Raw genomic sequence first — 15,907 nt, forward strand, 5'->3', positions numbered from 1 at the left:
ATGGAATGCAGTTCTGTATGGGCTGCTGCGGGAGTCGAGCATGGTTGTGTTCTGACTGCAGTGAAATCAGGGACCTCAGCATCTCTGTTTGGTCCTCCATCAGATTTATCATCCACTCCTGCCTGCCCAGTCTCCTCTCCTGGCTATCAACTCTGAGTTTTTCCACTGATTGTCTCTCTCCATGCTCTGTGCTCACTATCTGCAGTATCAGATGATAGCAGCATTTCTCTAAACATGACCTCCTTACTCCTCCTCATTTGCCTCCTTTCTCTGACAGAGGTGCTCTGACGGTATGTATGTGGCGGCCTTCAAGGCCACATCTGCAGAAGCAAAAGAAACAATACACAGAGGCAGTATTGTGAGTGCACTCAGTCTTGAATCATAAAAGTTACATACTCCTTGTCATGAATATAGGGGGAAGGGTAGCAACCTTTATATATCCTTGGCAACTGTACTGTATTGCCTTATCTGTAAAGGGTTAAGCAGTTCAAATAACCAAGTTGGCACCTGACCGGAAGGACCAATGTGAAAAGAAGATACTTTCAAATCTGGGGAGGAAGGATTTGTTGTTTGTTCTGTGGGTTGTTGCCTCTCCGAACAGAGGGAGAAGCCAAGCAGGTAAAATATCTCCTGAAAATATACCTGGAATAATCCATCTAAAACCACAGAAACTGTGAGTAGAGAAAGGAAATGCGTTCGGTTATCCTTTGTTTTGGCTTGTGAATTTTCCTATGCTACAGGGGTACTTTCATTCCTGTTTTTGTAATTGTGATGCTGAGCCCAGAGGGGAATCCTCCGTTTTAAATCTTATTACCCTGTAAAGCTGCCTTCCATCCTGATTCTGCAGGTGTGATTCTTTTACTTTTTTCTTTATAAATAAAATTCTTCTTTTAAAAACCTGATTGATTTCAGTGTCCTGAAGACAAAGGGTCTCGTCTGAGCTCACATTGCTAAGGCAACTGGTTGGTAGTTTATTCTCAAGCCTCCCCAGGAAAGGGGGTGAAGGGGTTTGGGGGGACAGGGATTCCAAGTGACCCTTTCCTGAATATTTTGTGTAAATCACTTGCTAGTGGCAGCAATATCAGTCTAAGGAATTAGTGCCTTAGAGAAGTTTTAACCTAAGCTGGTAAAATATAAGCTTACGGGGTCTTTCATGTGGGTCCCCACATCTGTACCCCAGAGTTCAGAGTGGGGGATGGTGAACCCTGACACTCCTCTTTCTCACTTTCCCTTGGCAAGCACACAGCACGGCGAGAGCCCTTAACATACTGAGTTCAGCCTGTGGGGGAAGAGGCAAGATTGGACAAAGGGTCTGGGTCAGAAGGGGATCTCTACAAGCACGTAGGGACACTATTCTGAATACACCTTTTTCCCCAGGCAGGGGTGATTGAAGCGGATATCTCACAACTGAGGTATCAGACGATGCAAAGGTACATCTCCTGTATGCGTGCAGCTTCAGATCAGTCTGTGCTGCTTTGGTTCCTGCAGAAATAATTGCTGACTGGCACAGCAAAGTTTCCTACAATGGGAAAAGAAACACAGCAGCTCTGTCAAGGAACCTTCAGCAGAGGATTGCTCAGTACCTCCAGGTAAGTTTCACAGAGTTCTCTATGGAGGATTCCCGGGACATCCCGGTGTGCATTAAACTGTGTAGCTGTACAGGGGACTTAGAAGCAGACGCAAACCATCCTAGGGTTAATTTCTATCCATTATCCCGCTTCTACCATATAACAAAATAAAGGAGAGCTCCACCTCATGTCACCATGCAGTATAAAATCAAAATGAATACTTACCGGAGATCCCCTCTCCTGCTTCAGGCATGCTACAGCCAAAGTGCTGGGATTGGACAGAACCCTCCAGAGTCAAAAAGAGGCCCTGGCTCGCCATGCCACCGGATGACCCTGTCCAACACCCTCCTCCATTTCCTCTTCCATCACTTAATCCTCAGAGTTGACTTCGCTGGCCACAGCCTCCAGTCCCCCGAAACCATCCATGAGGTTCTTGGTGATGGAGTAGTGGTCACCACCGAGGATGGCGTGCAGCTCCTTGTAAAAGCGGCATGTCTTCCACACCGCACCAGAGCAACATTTGGCCTCCCTTGCCTTCTAACACACCTGCCTTAGCTCCTTGATCTTAACACACTACCTCCGTGTCCTTTTCGTGTCCCTTCTGCTCCTGCCATTAGCAATCTGCTTGTACATATCAAAGTTCTTGCAGCTGGAGAAGCACTGCGACTGCACAGCCTCTTCATCCCACAGACCCAGCAGATCCAACTACTCCTATGTACTCCAGGTGGGAGTGTGTTTCCTGCAGAAAGCCGCCATGATCAGCTAGGAAGATGCTATGGGAGCTCTCCACGCTGAGCAAACAGTTATTGAATTTTCAAAAATACCCAGGGCTTTAAAGGGGAGAGTGCAAGCCTATGTACATGACTGCAGGGCAGCAGAGCTGAAACTGCTGACCAGAGCGGTGATGATGGGCATTACGGGACACCTCCTGGAGGCCACTTATGGAGACATAAGCAAGCACAGTATCTACACTAACACTTCATCGCACTAACTTCATCATTAAAAGCTCTATGCCACTCATCAAGGTGGTTTTATTATGTCTGTGTAGCAGGAAAATTAAATAGGCGGGGGGAGGAGCATTGCAGTGTATACACCTCCACTGTTTCACTGACAAAAGCTGACTTTTGTCAACAGAACTGTGTAGTGTAGACAAGTGTGCTTATCTGCAAAGCAAAGTCTCTCACCACAAGATCCAGCAGATTACTGACCAAACTTTCAGGTCAGGACCTCAGTTGCCGACTTTCATGTGATAAATGAGGACCTGACTTTCACAATAAGCCAAAAATCAAGTTAACTCCATTTCAAAACAAGGCCAAAACAAGCCAATCCCTAAAAACCCCACCACTCTATGTAACTAGATCCCCCAGCTTGCAATCTGGGACTGTGGTGGGCCCGCTGTGCACCCCTGATACTCTCCCCCATTTTGCCAGGAGCCAATCAAAAAAAAAGAAACAACAAGCCAAACAAGCCAAAAAACTATCCAACAAGCAACTCATAAGCCAATTAAGCCAAAAACAAGCCCAACTTCTATTACCAACATGTGAATTATTCAGTTTACCAACACTCTTATATTTGACCCAACTTACCACAAACTTTTAGACATTTATGACTGAAATGGAATTAGATGTTACCTAACGGATTTCCACAGGAACATGTTTTGCAATTGATAGAAACAGATTTTCAATTTTGGAAGTAGAATCACAAGTGACTTAATTAGCACAGCTGGGGCGGGGAGGGGGGGAACAAACCACTAATTCATATAGCCAGGGGCCGAATCATGCATTCCTTGTGCAGCTTACCTTCTATTGCCATAGGACAATGCATTAGGTAATAGTACCATCTGCTTAACTACCTGCTCCAGAACTCAACTTATTAAACCTGGCATACACACATACTGATACACGCAAAAATAGTTTAGGTATTTCATATGCTTCTTCTGCACATATTTCTTTGGACTAAATCAGTTTGATCTCCAAGAAAAACAGTTAGGTAATATAAAAAAGAAGTCCTTATATACATATCTCATAGAAGAAATATCCATTCATATAATTCAATTTTTTATATGTAACATTCCAAATCATTTTAATAAGATTCTTTCATTATCATCTCAAGAAGAAAACCAGTGCTAAATCAGTGCCAACACAATAGTTATACAACAAAGTATTTATAATCATGGGTCAACTCAACATTCAGTAAGGGAAAATATGAGCTCCAGAGAGATCCAAGTCAAAGGAATGAGTACTCAATACAAGCTAAAAAAGATTCAAAGCAAAACCTGCCTAAAGCAACTATAGAAAAAGAAGTCTAACAGGAAGACCAGAGACTGGGAAATAATGTGGACAATGGGAGTCTGTTTGAGATTTCATCTGAAGTTAAAGCACACTTTGGAGGCATCCATACCAGAATTACAGCTTTAAAAGCAAAATATGAAATCCTAGACTTGTGAATGATAGTTTGTTTTGCAGGGAAAAACCCCTCTACAGCCACACAAAAAGGTAGAGACTCCACATGTGTTCTCTTATGAAGCCTATGTTGCTAAACAAAGATTATGGGCAACCAAAGAAGAGTTAATATCAGATTATCTGAGCTCCTCGCAATGCCTGGAGCTACTGTGGTCTTAGAGAGAAGCTGGTCCTGAATTGGGTGCAGCAGACAACCCAGATAAGAGTCGCAGGTACAAATTCTATAAAAAATTCTAAATAAATATATGTTGAAGTTCAATATTCTTGTACACCTTAAGTCCAGAAAAGGGAAGGAAAGTTTAACAGTCAAGCAGTCAGTCCTTGTAGGAGAGTCTAAAGCAACTTCAAATTTACATAACAAAAAAGCATAAGGAGCTCCGGTAGGCTGTTTTACGAATCAAGAGAACATCTGACTGCAGCTACAAATGCCATAGATCTTAATGAGACAAAGTGGATGAGGTAATATCTTCCATTGGACCAGCTTCTGTTGGTGTCAAAGACAAGCTTACAAAGCTCTTCTTAAGGTCAGCAAAAATAACCTGAAGAAGAACTCTGTGTAGACCTGAAAGCTTGTGTTTGTCACCAACAGAAGCTAGTCCAATGAAAGATATTACCTCACCCACCTTGCCTCTCTAATATCTTGGGACCAACACAGCTACAACACTCCATAGATCTGAATGACGTTTCAACGGAATCAACTAAGAACACATCAAGAAACATCCAAGTGAAGTCATTTTGCAAGATTTATGCTTCAGATCTCCAATATTGTGGTGTGTCAAAAGAGCAGACCACATGATATTTTAGAAAATGAATGTGAGTACATCAGAGAAAACAAACTAGATAGCACAATAACTTGATGTAATGTTGATTGTTTTTCTGGAAGCAAGAGGGTTTGGGGACAACAGAACAATGTTCTTATTGCACTTGATCAAATTAAAAAAATCAACATCGATCCATTCTTTCCTCCAATCCAAGAAGCAAATAAGAGAGTAATATTTTCTTTAACATTTAAGTTTAAAAATCTCTTCAAAATTAGCAAGGAGTACCACAGGTGGGAGGTGAGTTTATTATACTATAAAGCCAGATGACCCTAATCTACTTAAATGCAAGCTGGGTGGCTTTTTGTATTAATCAAGTATAACCTGCCCCAGCACAGAGACCAGTTGAGCTTCAGCGGCATGAGAAACTGGATAATTGTATAATTATCACACTCTAAGTATATAATATTCTATGGATAACTATATAATATATGCAAAGATATACATTAGAACAACTGCGGGATTCGGAATGTAGTAGAAATAAAGGTTGCAAAATCAAACTCTCAATAATTAGGAAATGCTAAAATTAAGGTTGTCTGGGCAGCCTAATTTTAGAAGATTATTTTATAACATTATGTAACCTAATTACATGATCACATACTATATTCCCCCACCCCACAGTATTCCTGCCTCACTCAGTGCACAGGATGAACAGTGCTCTGGGTTTGAGGCAGCTGTTCAATGTATCTATCCTCATCATTCAATTAATAGCCCCTGACTTATTTACTGCACACCATTCAAAACCTGCAATCAATATAGAGTTTTCATTTTCTTATGATCTTATTTACTACTTGTTCCCCCTATAATATTTTGATTAGGGAAACAAACCATGGGGAAAAGAAATATTAGTATGGAAATGGAAGGACATACCTGCTGAGCAATTCCAATCCAGCAGAAAACTTTGGCAAATACTGAACAGCCCTGTAAACAGAATCATAAAACCACAGAAGTTCAAAATGGAAGAGAATAAGGTCAACCAATCCATCTCCTTGTCAGTACAGAATTATTCACTGCCATCTCCATTTGCTACCATTTTGTCTGGTCTCGTTCAAAACATATGACGCAATCTACTTTACAAGAATATAAAAATACAAAACCACTACACTTCACTGTCAAGCTGATATCCACCTACATTTTCCCTTTTTCGCTTATTATTGCATTATACCCCTTAACTTTGCTCTATTCTTGGTGTTCATTAGAAACAGACAGACAATGTACAAGGCAATTTTTTGCAGATGCATTGGCAAGAAAGACATTACATCTAATACTAACTTTAAGAGTAGATTATGAAATCATGATTATAATTATGTTTAACTACTTTTGAATTAATATGTTGACACTAATCATTAAAGCCCAAAGGTTTTGCATTTAATGCACTCTACGTTAAAACTGTGGTAGCTACAAAATTGAAAGAATCTTTGCCAGCCCATAATCTAATATTTCCTATGTTGGTCAGAGCTAATATACACACTCACCAATAGGTATTACATGCACAATATTAACATTTGTGTGTGTGTGCATGGGGAGGGGAATCATGCTAAACTGTACTATGCTTATTCTTGCTCACTTATGCCAAGACATGTATCCCACAATGCCCTGGGACAAATCTCTCAGCACATGGCTCAGGCAAATACAAAAACTGCCAAAAACTAGGTGAATGAGTTTTATGAAACAAAGGTATAATGCGGTACATTATTTCCTTGTAAGGTGTATGAATGCTTTGCATTAAGGAGTATTTTCATACCCCTCAATGTTTGGAAGGTAATAAACAAAACAAAAGACGGGAAAGTACAGGAATGCACCAATGACAAAGCTGGCACAAGATGGTTAGTTAAACTTTAAGTGACATGAACAGTGAGTGCTGCGCAGCTTATAAACAGCTATCCTATAAAAAGATGGCTAGCTTAAGTGGCATTTGGGAAGCACATCTTCTGTGTAAGGTGAACTGAACACGCTGCAAGACTGAGCTTCCTGGGAAAAACCAAAGTACTCTCTCTTTCCTTCCTGTACTGCATTGCTTTGTCTTTAAACGATAAATCTGGCTTAGCTTGGTTATTTGGTTTCCTGAATATTTTTAATATTGAACTGCAAGTACAGTCAATTAGTTGGCTATACCTCTTAGTCAATAAGTATAATTTATCAGCAAGAATAAACTTAAATATAAAAACAATGTTAGTTACAATGCTTCTACCACATATTAAATATTAGTAAGACTTTATAAATATATTGTACTACATCTAAGGCTGTCAAGCAATTAAAAAAATTAATCATGATTAACTGCACTGTTAAATAGCATACCATTTTTAAAAAATATTTATGGAGGTTTTCTACATTTTCAAATATATTCATTTGAATTACAACACAGAATGCAAAGTATACCATGCTCACTTTATATTTATTCTGATTACAAATATTTGCGCTGTAAAAAACAAATAGTATTTTCAGTTCACCGAATACAAGTACTGTAGTGCAATCTCTTGATCATGAAAGTTGAACTTACAAATGTAGAATTATGTATAAAAAACCATGCCTTCAAAAATAAGACAAAGTCCACTCAGTCCTACTGCTTGTTCAGCCAATCGCTAAGAGAAAGAAGTTTGTTTACCTTTGTGGAAGATAATGCTTCCTGCCTCTTGTTTACAATGTCACCTGAAAGTGAGAACAGGCATTTGCATAGCACTGTTGTAGTCAGCATCACAAGGTATTTACGTGCCAGATGTGCTAAAGAGTCATATGTCCCTTCACGCTTTAGCCACCATTCCAGAGGACATGCTGATGACGGGTTCTGCTCGAAAACCATACAAAGCAACGTGGACCGATGCATGTTCATTTTCATCATCTGAGTCAGATGCTACCTGCAGAAGGTTGATTTTCTTTTTTGGTGGTTTGGGTTCTGTAGTTTCCGCATCAGAGTGTTGTTCTTTTAAGACTTCTGAAAGCATGCTCCAGACCTCATCCCTCTCACATTTTGGAAGGCATTTCAGATTCTTAAATCTTGGGTCGAGTGCTGTAGCTATCTTTAGAAATTTCACATTGGTATCTTCTTTGCGTTTTCTCAAATTTGCAGTGAAAGTGTTCTTAAAACAAACGTGTGCTGGGTCATCATCTGAGACTGCTATAACATGAAATATATGGCAGAATGTGGGTAAAACAGAGCAGGAGACATACAATTCTCCCCCAAGGAGTTCAGTCACAAATTTAATTAATGCTTTTTCTTTCTTTCTTTTTTTTTTTTTTAAAACAAGCAGCATCAGCATGGAAGCATGTCCTCTAGAACGATGGCCGAAGCATGAAGAGGCATATAAATTTTTAACGCATATGGCACGTAAATATCTTGCAATGTCAGCTGCAACAGTGCCATGCAACCACCTGTTCTCACTATGCATCCGATGAAGTGAGCTGTAGCTCACGAAAGCTTATGCTCAAATAAATTGGTTAGTCTCTAAGGTGCCACAACCTTTTCTTTTTTCAGTTGACACCGTAATTAAGAAGTGGGCAGCATTATCTCCCGTAAATGTAAACAAATGTGTTTGTCTTAGCGATTGGCTGAACAAGCATAGGACTGAGTGGACTTGTAGGCTCTAACGTTTTACATTGTTTTGTTTTTGAGTGCAGTTATGCAACAAAAAAACTACATTTGTAAACTGCACTTTCATGATAAAGAGATTGCACTGCAGTACTTGTATGAGGTGAATTGAAAAATACTATTTTTTTTATCGGTTTTACAGTGCAAATATTTGTAATAAAAAATAACGTGAGCATTGTACACTTGGTATTCTGTGTTGTAATTGAAATCAATATATTTTAAAATTTAGAAAAAATCCAAAAATAGTTAATAAATTTCCATTGGTATTCTATTGTTTATCATTAAGATTAATCACAATTTTTTTATGCAGTTAATTTTTTTGAGTTAATCAAGTGAGTGAACTGCGATTAAATCGACAGCCCTAACTACACCAAGACTTTCCTCACTTCAGACTCCTGAAGGACCCTCAGAATGGAGTGAAACTGCAATTATACCAACTGTTTGAATGATGGTATATATGATATAAATAATATGACTCAACAGTTGTTTATTAGTTAGACTCACAGATTAGGCTAAGTTATGTTTGGTTCAGAACCTGGTCAGTGGAGAGGAAGCAAATGTGGTTTAAAGCCACCTTTGTGTTCACCTAGTCTGAGGCTAGAGGCAAAACTAACCCAGTGTTTTCCAAAAAGTGGGTCCTGACCTCATGTCACAGGAAGGATCTAGCAGGAAGCAGTGTGGGAAGTGGAATCTGGGCAGCAGCACCACAGAGGAAACGGCCGGAGCCAACAAGTGGTCAATGAGCAGCCTCGTAGTGACACAGGCTCAGCAGCAGAAAGAGAGGGGCCAGCTGGGGCTGCAGGAGGGGGCAGTGCTGGGATAGCCAGAATAAGGAAGCTAGGGGAAGCTGAGCACTGGACTTGGACTAAGAAGAAGGCTGAAGAGTGAAATGGAGAGCACAGTATGTTGGAGGGCTGGGAAGGGAGAAGACAGCAGGGGCTGGAGGGCTGAGAAGAGGAGGAACAGAGGGGTAGGATGGCAAGAGGTGGCGAAGGGGTAATGGTAGGTCCCCAAAAAAAGACAAAATGCAGGTGGTGGGTCACCTTAGTAAAAAGTTTGGGAAGGAGTGCTCTAACCTACTGCTCGCTGCAACAGCCCTCTAACATATTCTGTCAGCCAAGAATTACTAGCACACAAGGATCTCTGGTCACACCTCCACAATCTCAATAATTAAAGCCCTGTGTTTTTCACAAAGGCAAAACAACATGAAATAAAACAAAAATCAAAGTAAAAAAATGAAATAAAATGGAAAAAAAGCATTGCGCAAGTTTGGCCTGCCCACCCTATCATGACAGGAGCCACTACCCCACCTCACTGCCCTCCACCCAACGGCTCCTGGCCTTCCAGGAAGCAGAACCTGCCACCCCCTATCAAGGGCCATCCAGCCCCCACTTCCCTTCAAGGGACTTCCGCCCGCTGATGCGGGGCAGGACTCTACCCTGCCACCATCCCAAGGGCCTCCCACCCACCCCCAGGGGGACAGAACCCAACTGCTGCCCTCCCTCAAGGGTCTCTCACTAAGACCTAACTGTCACACCTCCCAAGGGTCTCTCACCCACCCTGGAGCAGAGCTATATAAGCAGAGATAGGGGAAGGGTTCCTGGTACTAATTGGGAAGCTGGAGCTCAGTGGGGAAGGGGAAGTAGAAGAGGGGTGTCTGGGGCTAATGGAGACTAGGGGGTTTGACATTCAATGGGAGAGGGAGACTATATAAGGAGAAATGGGAGCACCCCAGGGAAGAGGACGGGGGAAGGAAGCAGGAGGGGTTGGGAAAATCTCATGGGGTTTGAGACATTGAGTGAGGATGGACATGGGGAGGTTATCAGGAGGCTTCAGCACAGGGTACATCTAGGTAAAATGATGCGGTGTAGATAAACTCGCATTTATGGCCACTGTTTTTATTTATAGTTATCTGGGGTAACTTATTAATGTAAATGTAATAAAGAAATAAAACATTTTAATAGATAAACAAAATAAGAAATTTCTGAAAAATAAAAAGAATTTCACAGGGCTCTACTAATAATTCCGTATCACTCCAACACAAACGCTACAAAGCAGGACTAGAAAGGAATAAAAGAGAGCCAGTTATGCCATTCAGGCAACTTATGCAATATAGCTATCCAAGGGGACTCATCAGCTGCCCTTTCAAAGCAGCTCTCTGTCCCCCCCCGACCTTTGAAACACAGGAGCAGCACAAACAGGATGGAGGATTCAGACCCTAGTCTTCATGAACTTTCGCTGTACAGAGTTCATGTTAACATATCAACAACAGATCCTACAGAATCAATGGCATTACTTCAATATACCACCTGCATTAAAACATTATTTATTTGTATTACTACAGCACCTATGAGCAATACATATGCACAGCAGGGAGTTTCCTAAAATTACTAATTCAGCTTTCTCTCAATAAAATATTTTAGCCTTGGCCTACATTATGGGCAATTGCAACTTTTTAGTTATAAAAGACTGATCTTCCAAAAGTTAACAACTTCTGAATTGCAAGAATGCAGTGATCAGTTTAATTTATTTAAAATTGCTCTGGATTTTTTTGTTTGGGTTTTTCTGTTATTTTAAAAAGGAAATAAATGTCTGTAACACCACTTTCTAGATGAAAGCACATATACAATGCTTCACAGCAAATCACATTTGAGACATTGTATATAACTATAGCAAAATTAACAAGAGTACTTGTGGCACCTTAGAGATTAACAAATTTATTAGTCTCTAAGGTGCCACAAGTACTCTTGTTCTTTTTGCGGATACAGACTAACACGGCTGCTACTCTGAAACCCATCGCAAAATTGTACTTTTCTACAGTTGACTATTGTACAAATATGCCATTTATTCATGTTGAAAAAAAAATGACATTTTAAAATGCTGACTTCAAAAACATTATAACCAATGCCATTTTCAGCTATGCTGCAGAATGATTTAAGATTTCTCTTCTGAAGTTACCGTCCCTTTAAGCAAAGAAAGGCTCTTATTTCTGTTCTTATACCTAAAATATACCTCATAACATAGGAAGAACGATTGTAGTACACCTCTACCCAGCTATAACGCTGTCCTCGGGAGCCAAAAAATCTTACTGCGTTATAGGTGAAACCGCATTATATCGAACTTGCTTTGATCCACCGGAGCACGCAGCTCCCCCCCCGGAGCACTGCTTTACTGCGTTATATCAGGTCGCATTATATCGGGGTAGAGGTGTACTTAAGAGTCACATGGAGAAAGATAATAACTTCAAGTGTCAAATGTTTTGGGCAGTGACACTGTTTAATTTACTATATTATAAAGGACAATATACTTTAGTTACAGCAAACATCAAACGTTAAACTGAGTGCTGAGCACCAAAAAACAGCTAATTTTAAAAAGTGGGAACTAGAGTGTTCTATTAAACCATACGTTTCAATGTATCAATGGATATCAATAGAGCAGCATATTCTTCATCAAAATTTCAGTGTTATGTAAAATACTATGTAAATAGTTTTGCCAAAGTATATTAGCTATGTTTAAACAATGTTTTCATAAATAAAGACATAAGACAAAACTGTATATTTGAGCATACAGAAGTACCTCTGCTTGCTTATTTTTGCTTCTCTTGATTTGTCACCCAAAGTCTTCAACCTAGAATTCAAAACAAAAGCATCAGGCCTTTGCTAACTACCACAATAGAAAAAAAGCTTGACACAATAGGTGCCTAGGGTGCATCTTAAGGTTTATAAATGTCAATTTTGCTTTAGTTTATTTGGAAGCGAGATCCGTTTCCCCATTTATTGTATTTTTCAAGACTATTACATTAAGTGATTTTTCCCATGAACTGTATTCCGCCTTTCTTCTCTCACACAGTACTTGCAGTTGAAGCGCCTGAGGGATTTTACTACCAAAAACGATGATGAAGTTGTACTAGTGGTAATGCAAAGGTGGGAAATTTCCCAAAGAAGTTTTGTTGACATGGGGGAGTGGGAATTTTCAAACACGCCTAAGACCTTGGCTGCCTAAGAAAGTTTTTATGATGTAACTTCTGAAGTATAAATTGATAGAGTTGAACAGGTACTGTACATCCTACAGGTGCATCCGATGAAGCGAGCTGTAGCTCACGAAAGCTTATGCTCAGATAAATTGGTTAGTCTCTAAGGTGCCACAAGTACTCCTTTTCTTTTTGCACCTACACAAGGAGGGAAGTCTGCACATAGACAAGCAATTTAATAATTGCGGGGGCTGTCTGCCAGTGTAAGTTAGGTTAACATAATTTTGTACCTTAGACATGGCCTATGCTACGGAAACCATACCACCAGAGCTATGCCGGCGTAGCCCCATAGTGAAAATGCAGAAGAGCTTTTTTTCCTATCAGTGTAGGAACACCACCTCTCCAACAGAGGACAGAAGCCCCCTTCTGTTGACATAGCTGCATCTACAGTGGTGTTACCTTAGTGCAGCTATGTCATCAGGTTGTATAGTGTAAATCAAGCCTTAAGCTCCTACATCCCACTGACTTTCAATGAGATTTATTTATCAGATCCCTAAGTGGCTGAACAAGTCCACAGGAAGCAGCCATAAGTCAGAAACCACTGCAAATAATAAAGTTCTAGGAAGTGGGTGGGGGAACATTATCTATTGGTAAGTGGGATCTTTCTCCTGTAAATACAAGGATGTGGGGCAAATTAAACTGAAGCTCAGATTTCTACTTTTGGTTTTCCCTTCCCACTCCTAAAGTATGGGTGGAGCCATTCCTTCCTTCCCCGCCTCTCCCTCACATGAGGGTCACCCCTTCTACAGGCAGCGAGGCTAACGAGCTTTCAGCGAGGTGTGTAAACTCCAGGGCCGCCAATCAAATCGCTACTTTGGTCCAGGAAGTTTTGCTGGTCAGTTCTTTCAAACCATGTTTACCACACGCCAACACGTCTCCATTCCTGTTGTAGGGAGTGGGGGAAACGGGAACACGACCAAACGCCAGAGTTACCCCGCGCCCGCTCCCCCGGCGCCTCCAACCACTTCTCACCGCCTCCCGTTTCAGTCTATTAGCGTTGCAAGCCCCGTGCCCGCGGGCGGCGGTCGGGGGTTATGAAGGGCCGGGGGCGCCCCAGGTCACAGGTCTGTATCAGCGCCTTGCGGCGGTGCTGGGGAGGCACAGCCCGGAACTAGGGGCGCTGGGGCCCCTTCCCTTGGGCCCTACCGCTCTCCAGGAAGCGGCCTTTTCCGAGAGCAGCGGTTCCCAGCCGGAGCCTTGCAGCTGCCCGGAAGTTTCCCAAGGCTGCAGCCGGTGCCGCAAGGCAGGGGCGGCTCTACCAATTTCGCCGCCCCAAGCAGCCGCCGGAGGACACAGACCGCCCCCCCGGTTCTCAATGCCGCCCCACGCACCTGCTTGGAAAGCGGGTGCCTGGAGCCGGCCCTGGCCGCAGGGATAGCCATAGCCAGCGCCCTCTCCCCCACACAGCGCGGGGGGGCTCCGCGGCCGCCCCGGGTCACAGCCTGGGCATGGGGCGCTGGCTCCCCCCGGGGTCTGGGCCCGCCCCTAGGAGCAGTGGGGCAGAGACCGGGACTTGGGGCTCACGGGGGCTGAAACTTTCGGTTTTGAGCCACTGTCCGGATTTCAGCCTGTAACCGCCCGGGGGCAGGCTGCGACCCTGCCGGGCGGGGCAACATGCCCCCGAGTCCCGCCCGGCCTCACGCGCGCCCCCGAGCACCGTTGTCCCCGGCGCGGACTTGGAAGAACTTTCTCCCTCCGGGGCTCCGCGCGCGGAGGGGAGGGGCCAGGCCGGCACTACTCACCCCGAGGTGAAGTCCTGCTGCACGCTCAGCAGCCGCTCGCGCAGCGTCTCAAACATCTTTCCCTCGCCCGCCGGCCCACCTCCTCCGCACGCTACGCGCGCCTCCGCCCTGCCGCCCCTCACTCACTGCGGCACGAGCGCCGCGCGGGGCGGGGCAGGGGTGGAGCCTCCTACCTCCGCGCGCAGAGGGGGAGGGGAAAAAGGCGTCTCTCGCGCGGCTATTGTTACCGCCCCATTCCGGCGACGGAGGCCCCGCCCCGGAGCCGTCGATGTTCCCTCCCCTTCCGCCGCCGCGCAGTGATGTCATGACGTAGGTAAAGGACCGCGACGAGGCTACTTCCTTCTGCTTTTCCCTGCCGACCTGTGCGCGCCGTCTACCTCTCGCGGGTGGGAACTCGAGGCCTCCGCGCCTGTAGGGGGCCCCTCGCGCGGGAGCGCCGTCGCTGAGGTGGACGCGGGCGGTGGGTGGAGCCGTGGTGCTGGCGGCCTGTGATAGCCCGGAGGCCCCTGGGTGATCTGGTGGTCCCAAGTTCTGGCCTTAGACTCTGTTCCTCTGCCATGGTGTCCCACCGTTACCACAGCCGCGCGAGCCCTTTGGAAGTGCTGGGTCTGTGGTAATGCAGTTCTGCCTGCTCCCGGTGCTCTCCGCGGTCATCCGGGGTGTGTCTGGTGCTGCCTGGTTGGGAAACAGCTAACTACAGTGCAGCCGGAGGAGACTGGAGTCCCAGCATGTTATGCTCCATCTGGATGCAGCATGTTGGGACACGTGATCTCCCTGTATTACATCGCTCTTAATGAAGATGGGAACAGGCTGCGTTTTAAAGTACCGTGGGCCATAAATGGGGTACAAATTGCACTTTGGGTGTGTCATTCAAAACAGAGTGAGGAGCTGGGTGGACTCCTTTTTGAAGGAGCAAGAGAAAATGGCAGTGGGGAACTGTGACAGATGGTACAACCTGGGACTGCTCTGCTGCCTTAACTCTCCAATCGGGGCTGTCTCTTACAATGCTGTGCTAGTGACAAGCAGCAAAACGCTCCAGGCGCTGTGATCCCTCAGCCAACAACATGCAGGGACACACCCAGCTAAATTGTATGCATGCATGACAGGCCACTTGTGAACTATTCAGAAGGAGACACCAGCAAATCCCCCCAGCCTTGCACCCCAGAAATGTACTATCTTACACTGCTCAAGACCTTCTCTTGAACAATGCAAGTTCATTAATTAGTTCACCACTTCGTCAAAGGATAGTGGCTATACATTGGCTTTTGTAATCTGAGTGGATTCCTCAAGCACTTTAGACAAACTCACTTGTAAGGATAAAACATTCAAATAAGTTTATTAACTACAGATAGATTTTTAAGTGATTATAAGTGGTAGGCATAGAGGTCAAAGATGATTACATAAATAAAAAAATAGCAGTCTAAATTCTACACCTTCAGACTAAATAAGATTTGAATCAAGCAGTTTCTCACCCCGCTACGTGTTGTAAGCAGTTCACAGTTCTTAATACACTGGCTGAATTCCTTGCTCAGCCTGTGCCCAGTCTCTCCACTGCAAGGTCTTTTTTTCCAAACATTCTTGTCTTTGGAGTACGTGGGAGAGGAGAGAGGCCCTGGGCTGATGTCACAGACTCCAATTTATACTGCCTTATCCATGTGCATGGAAAAATACTGTCTTAAACATAGTCAGGTGTTGTATGTT

At 43.6% G+C, this 15,907-nt stretch overlaps 1 protein-coding gene across 3 annotated transcripts in view; it reads right to left on the reverse strand.

Annotated features, from left to right (window-relative positions):
• Positions 1-14,461, reverse strand: part of DTNBP1 (dystrobrevin binding protein 1) — a 163,874-nt gene extending 149,413 nt beyond the window's left edge. Inside the window, exons 1-3 of one of the 3 annotated variants that reach the window (XM_074944826.1) lie at positions 14,207-14,461; positions 12,011-12,061; positions 5,719-5,769 (exon numbers count right to left, since the gene is read on the reverse strand). In XM_074944826.1, the coding sequence (XP_074800927.1) occupies positions 5,719-5,769; positions 12,011-12,061; positions 14,207-14,262 (158 nt within the window). In that variant the 5' untranslated portion in view covers positions 14,263-14,461. Of the gene's footprint in view, positions 1-5,718; positions 5,770-12,010; positions 12,062-13,610; positions 13,629-14,206 lie in introns of those variants that run through there. The other 2 variants (XM_074944828.1, XM_074944827.1) reach the window with 2 other exon arrangements.
• Positions 14,462-15,907: the final 1,446 nt, after the last annotated feature.

Source organism: Natator depressus, chromosome 2, assembly GCF_965152275.1.
Source record: "Natator depressus isolate rNatDep1 chromosome 2, rNatDep2.hap1, whole genome shotgun sequence".
NCBI lineage: Eukaryota > Metazoa > Chordata > Testudines > Cheloniidae > Natator > Natator depressus.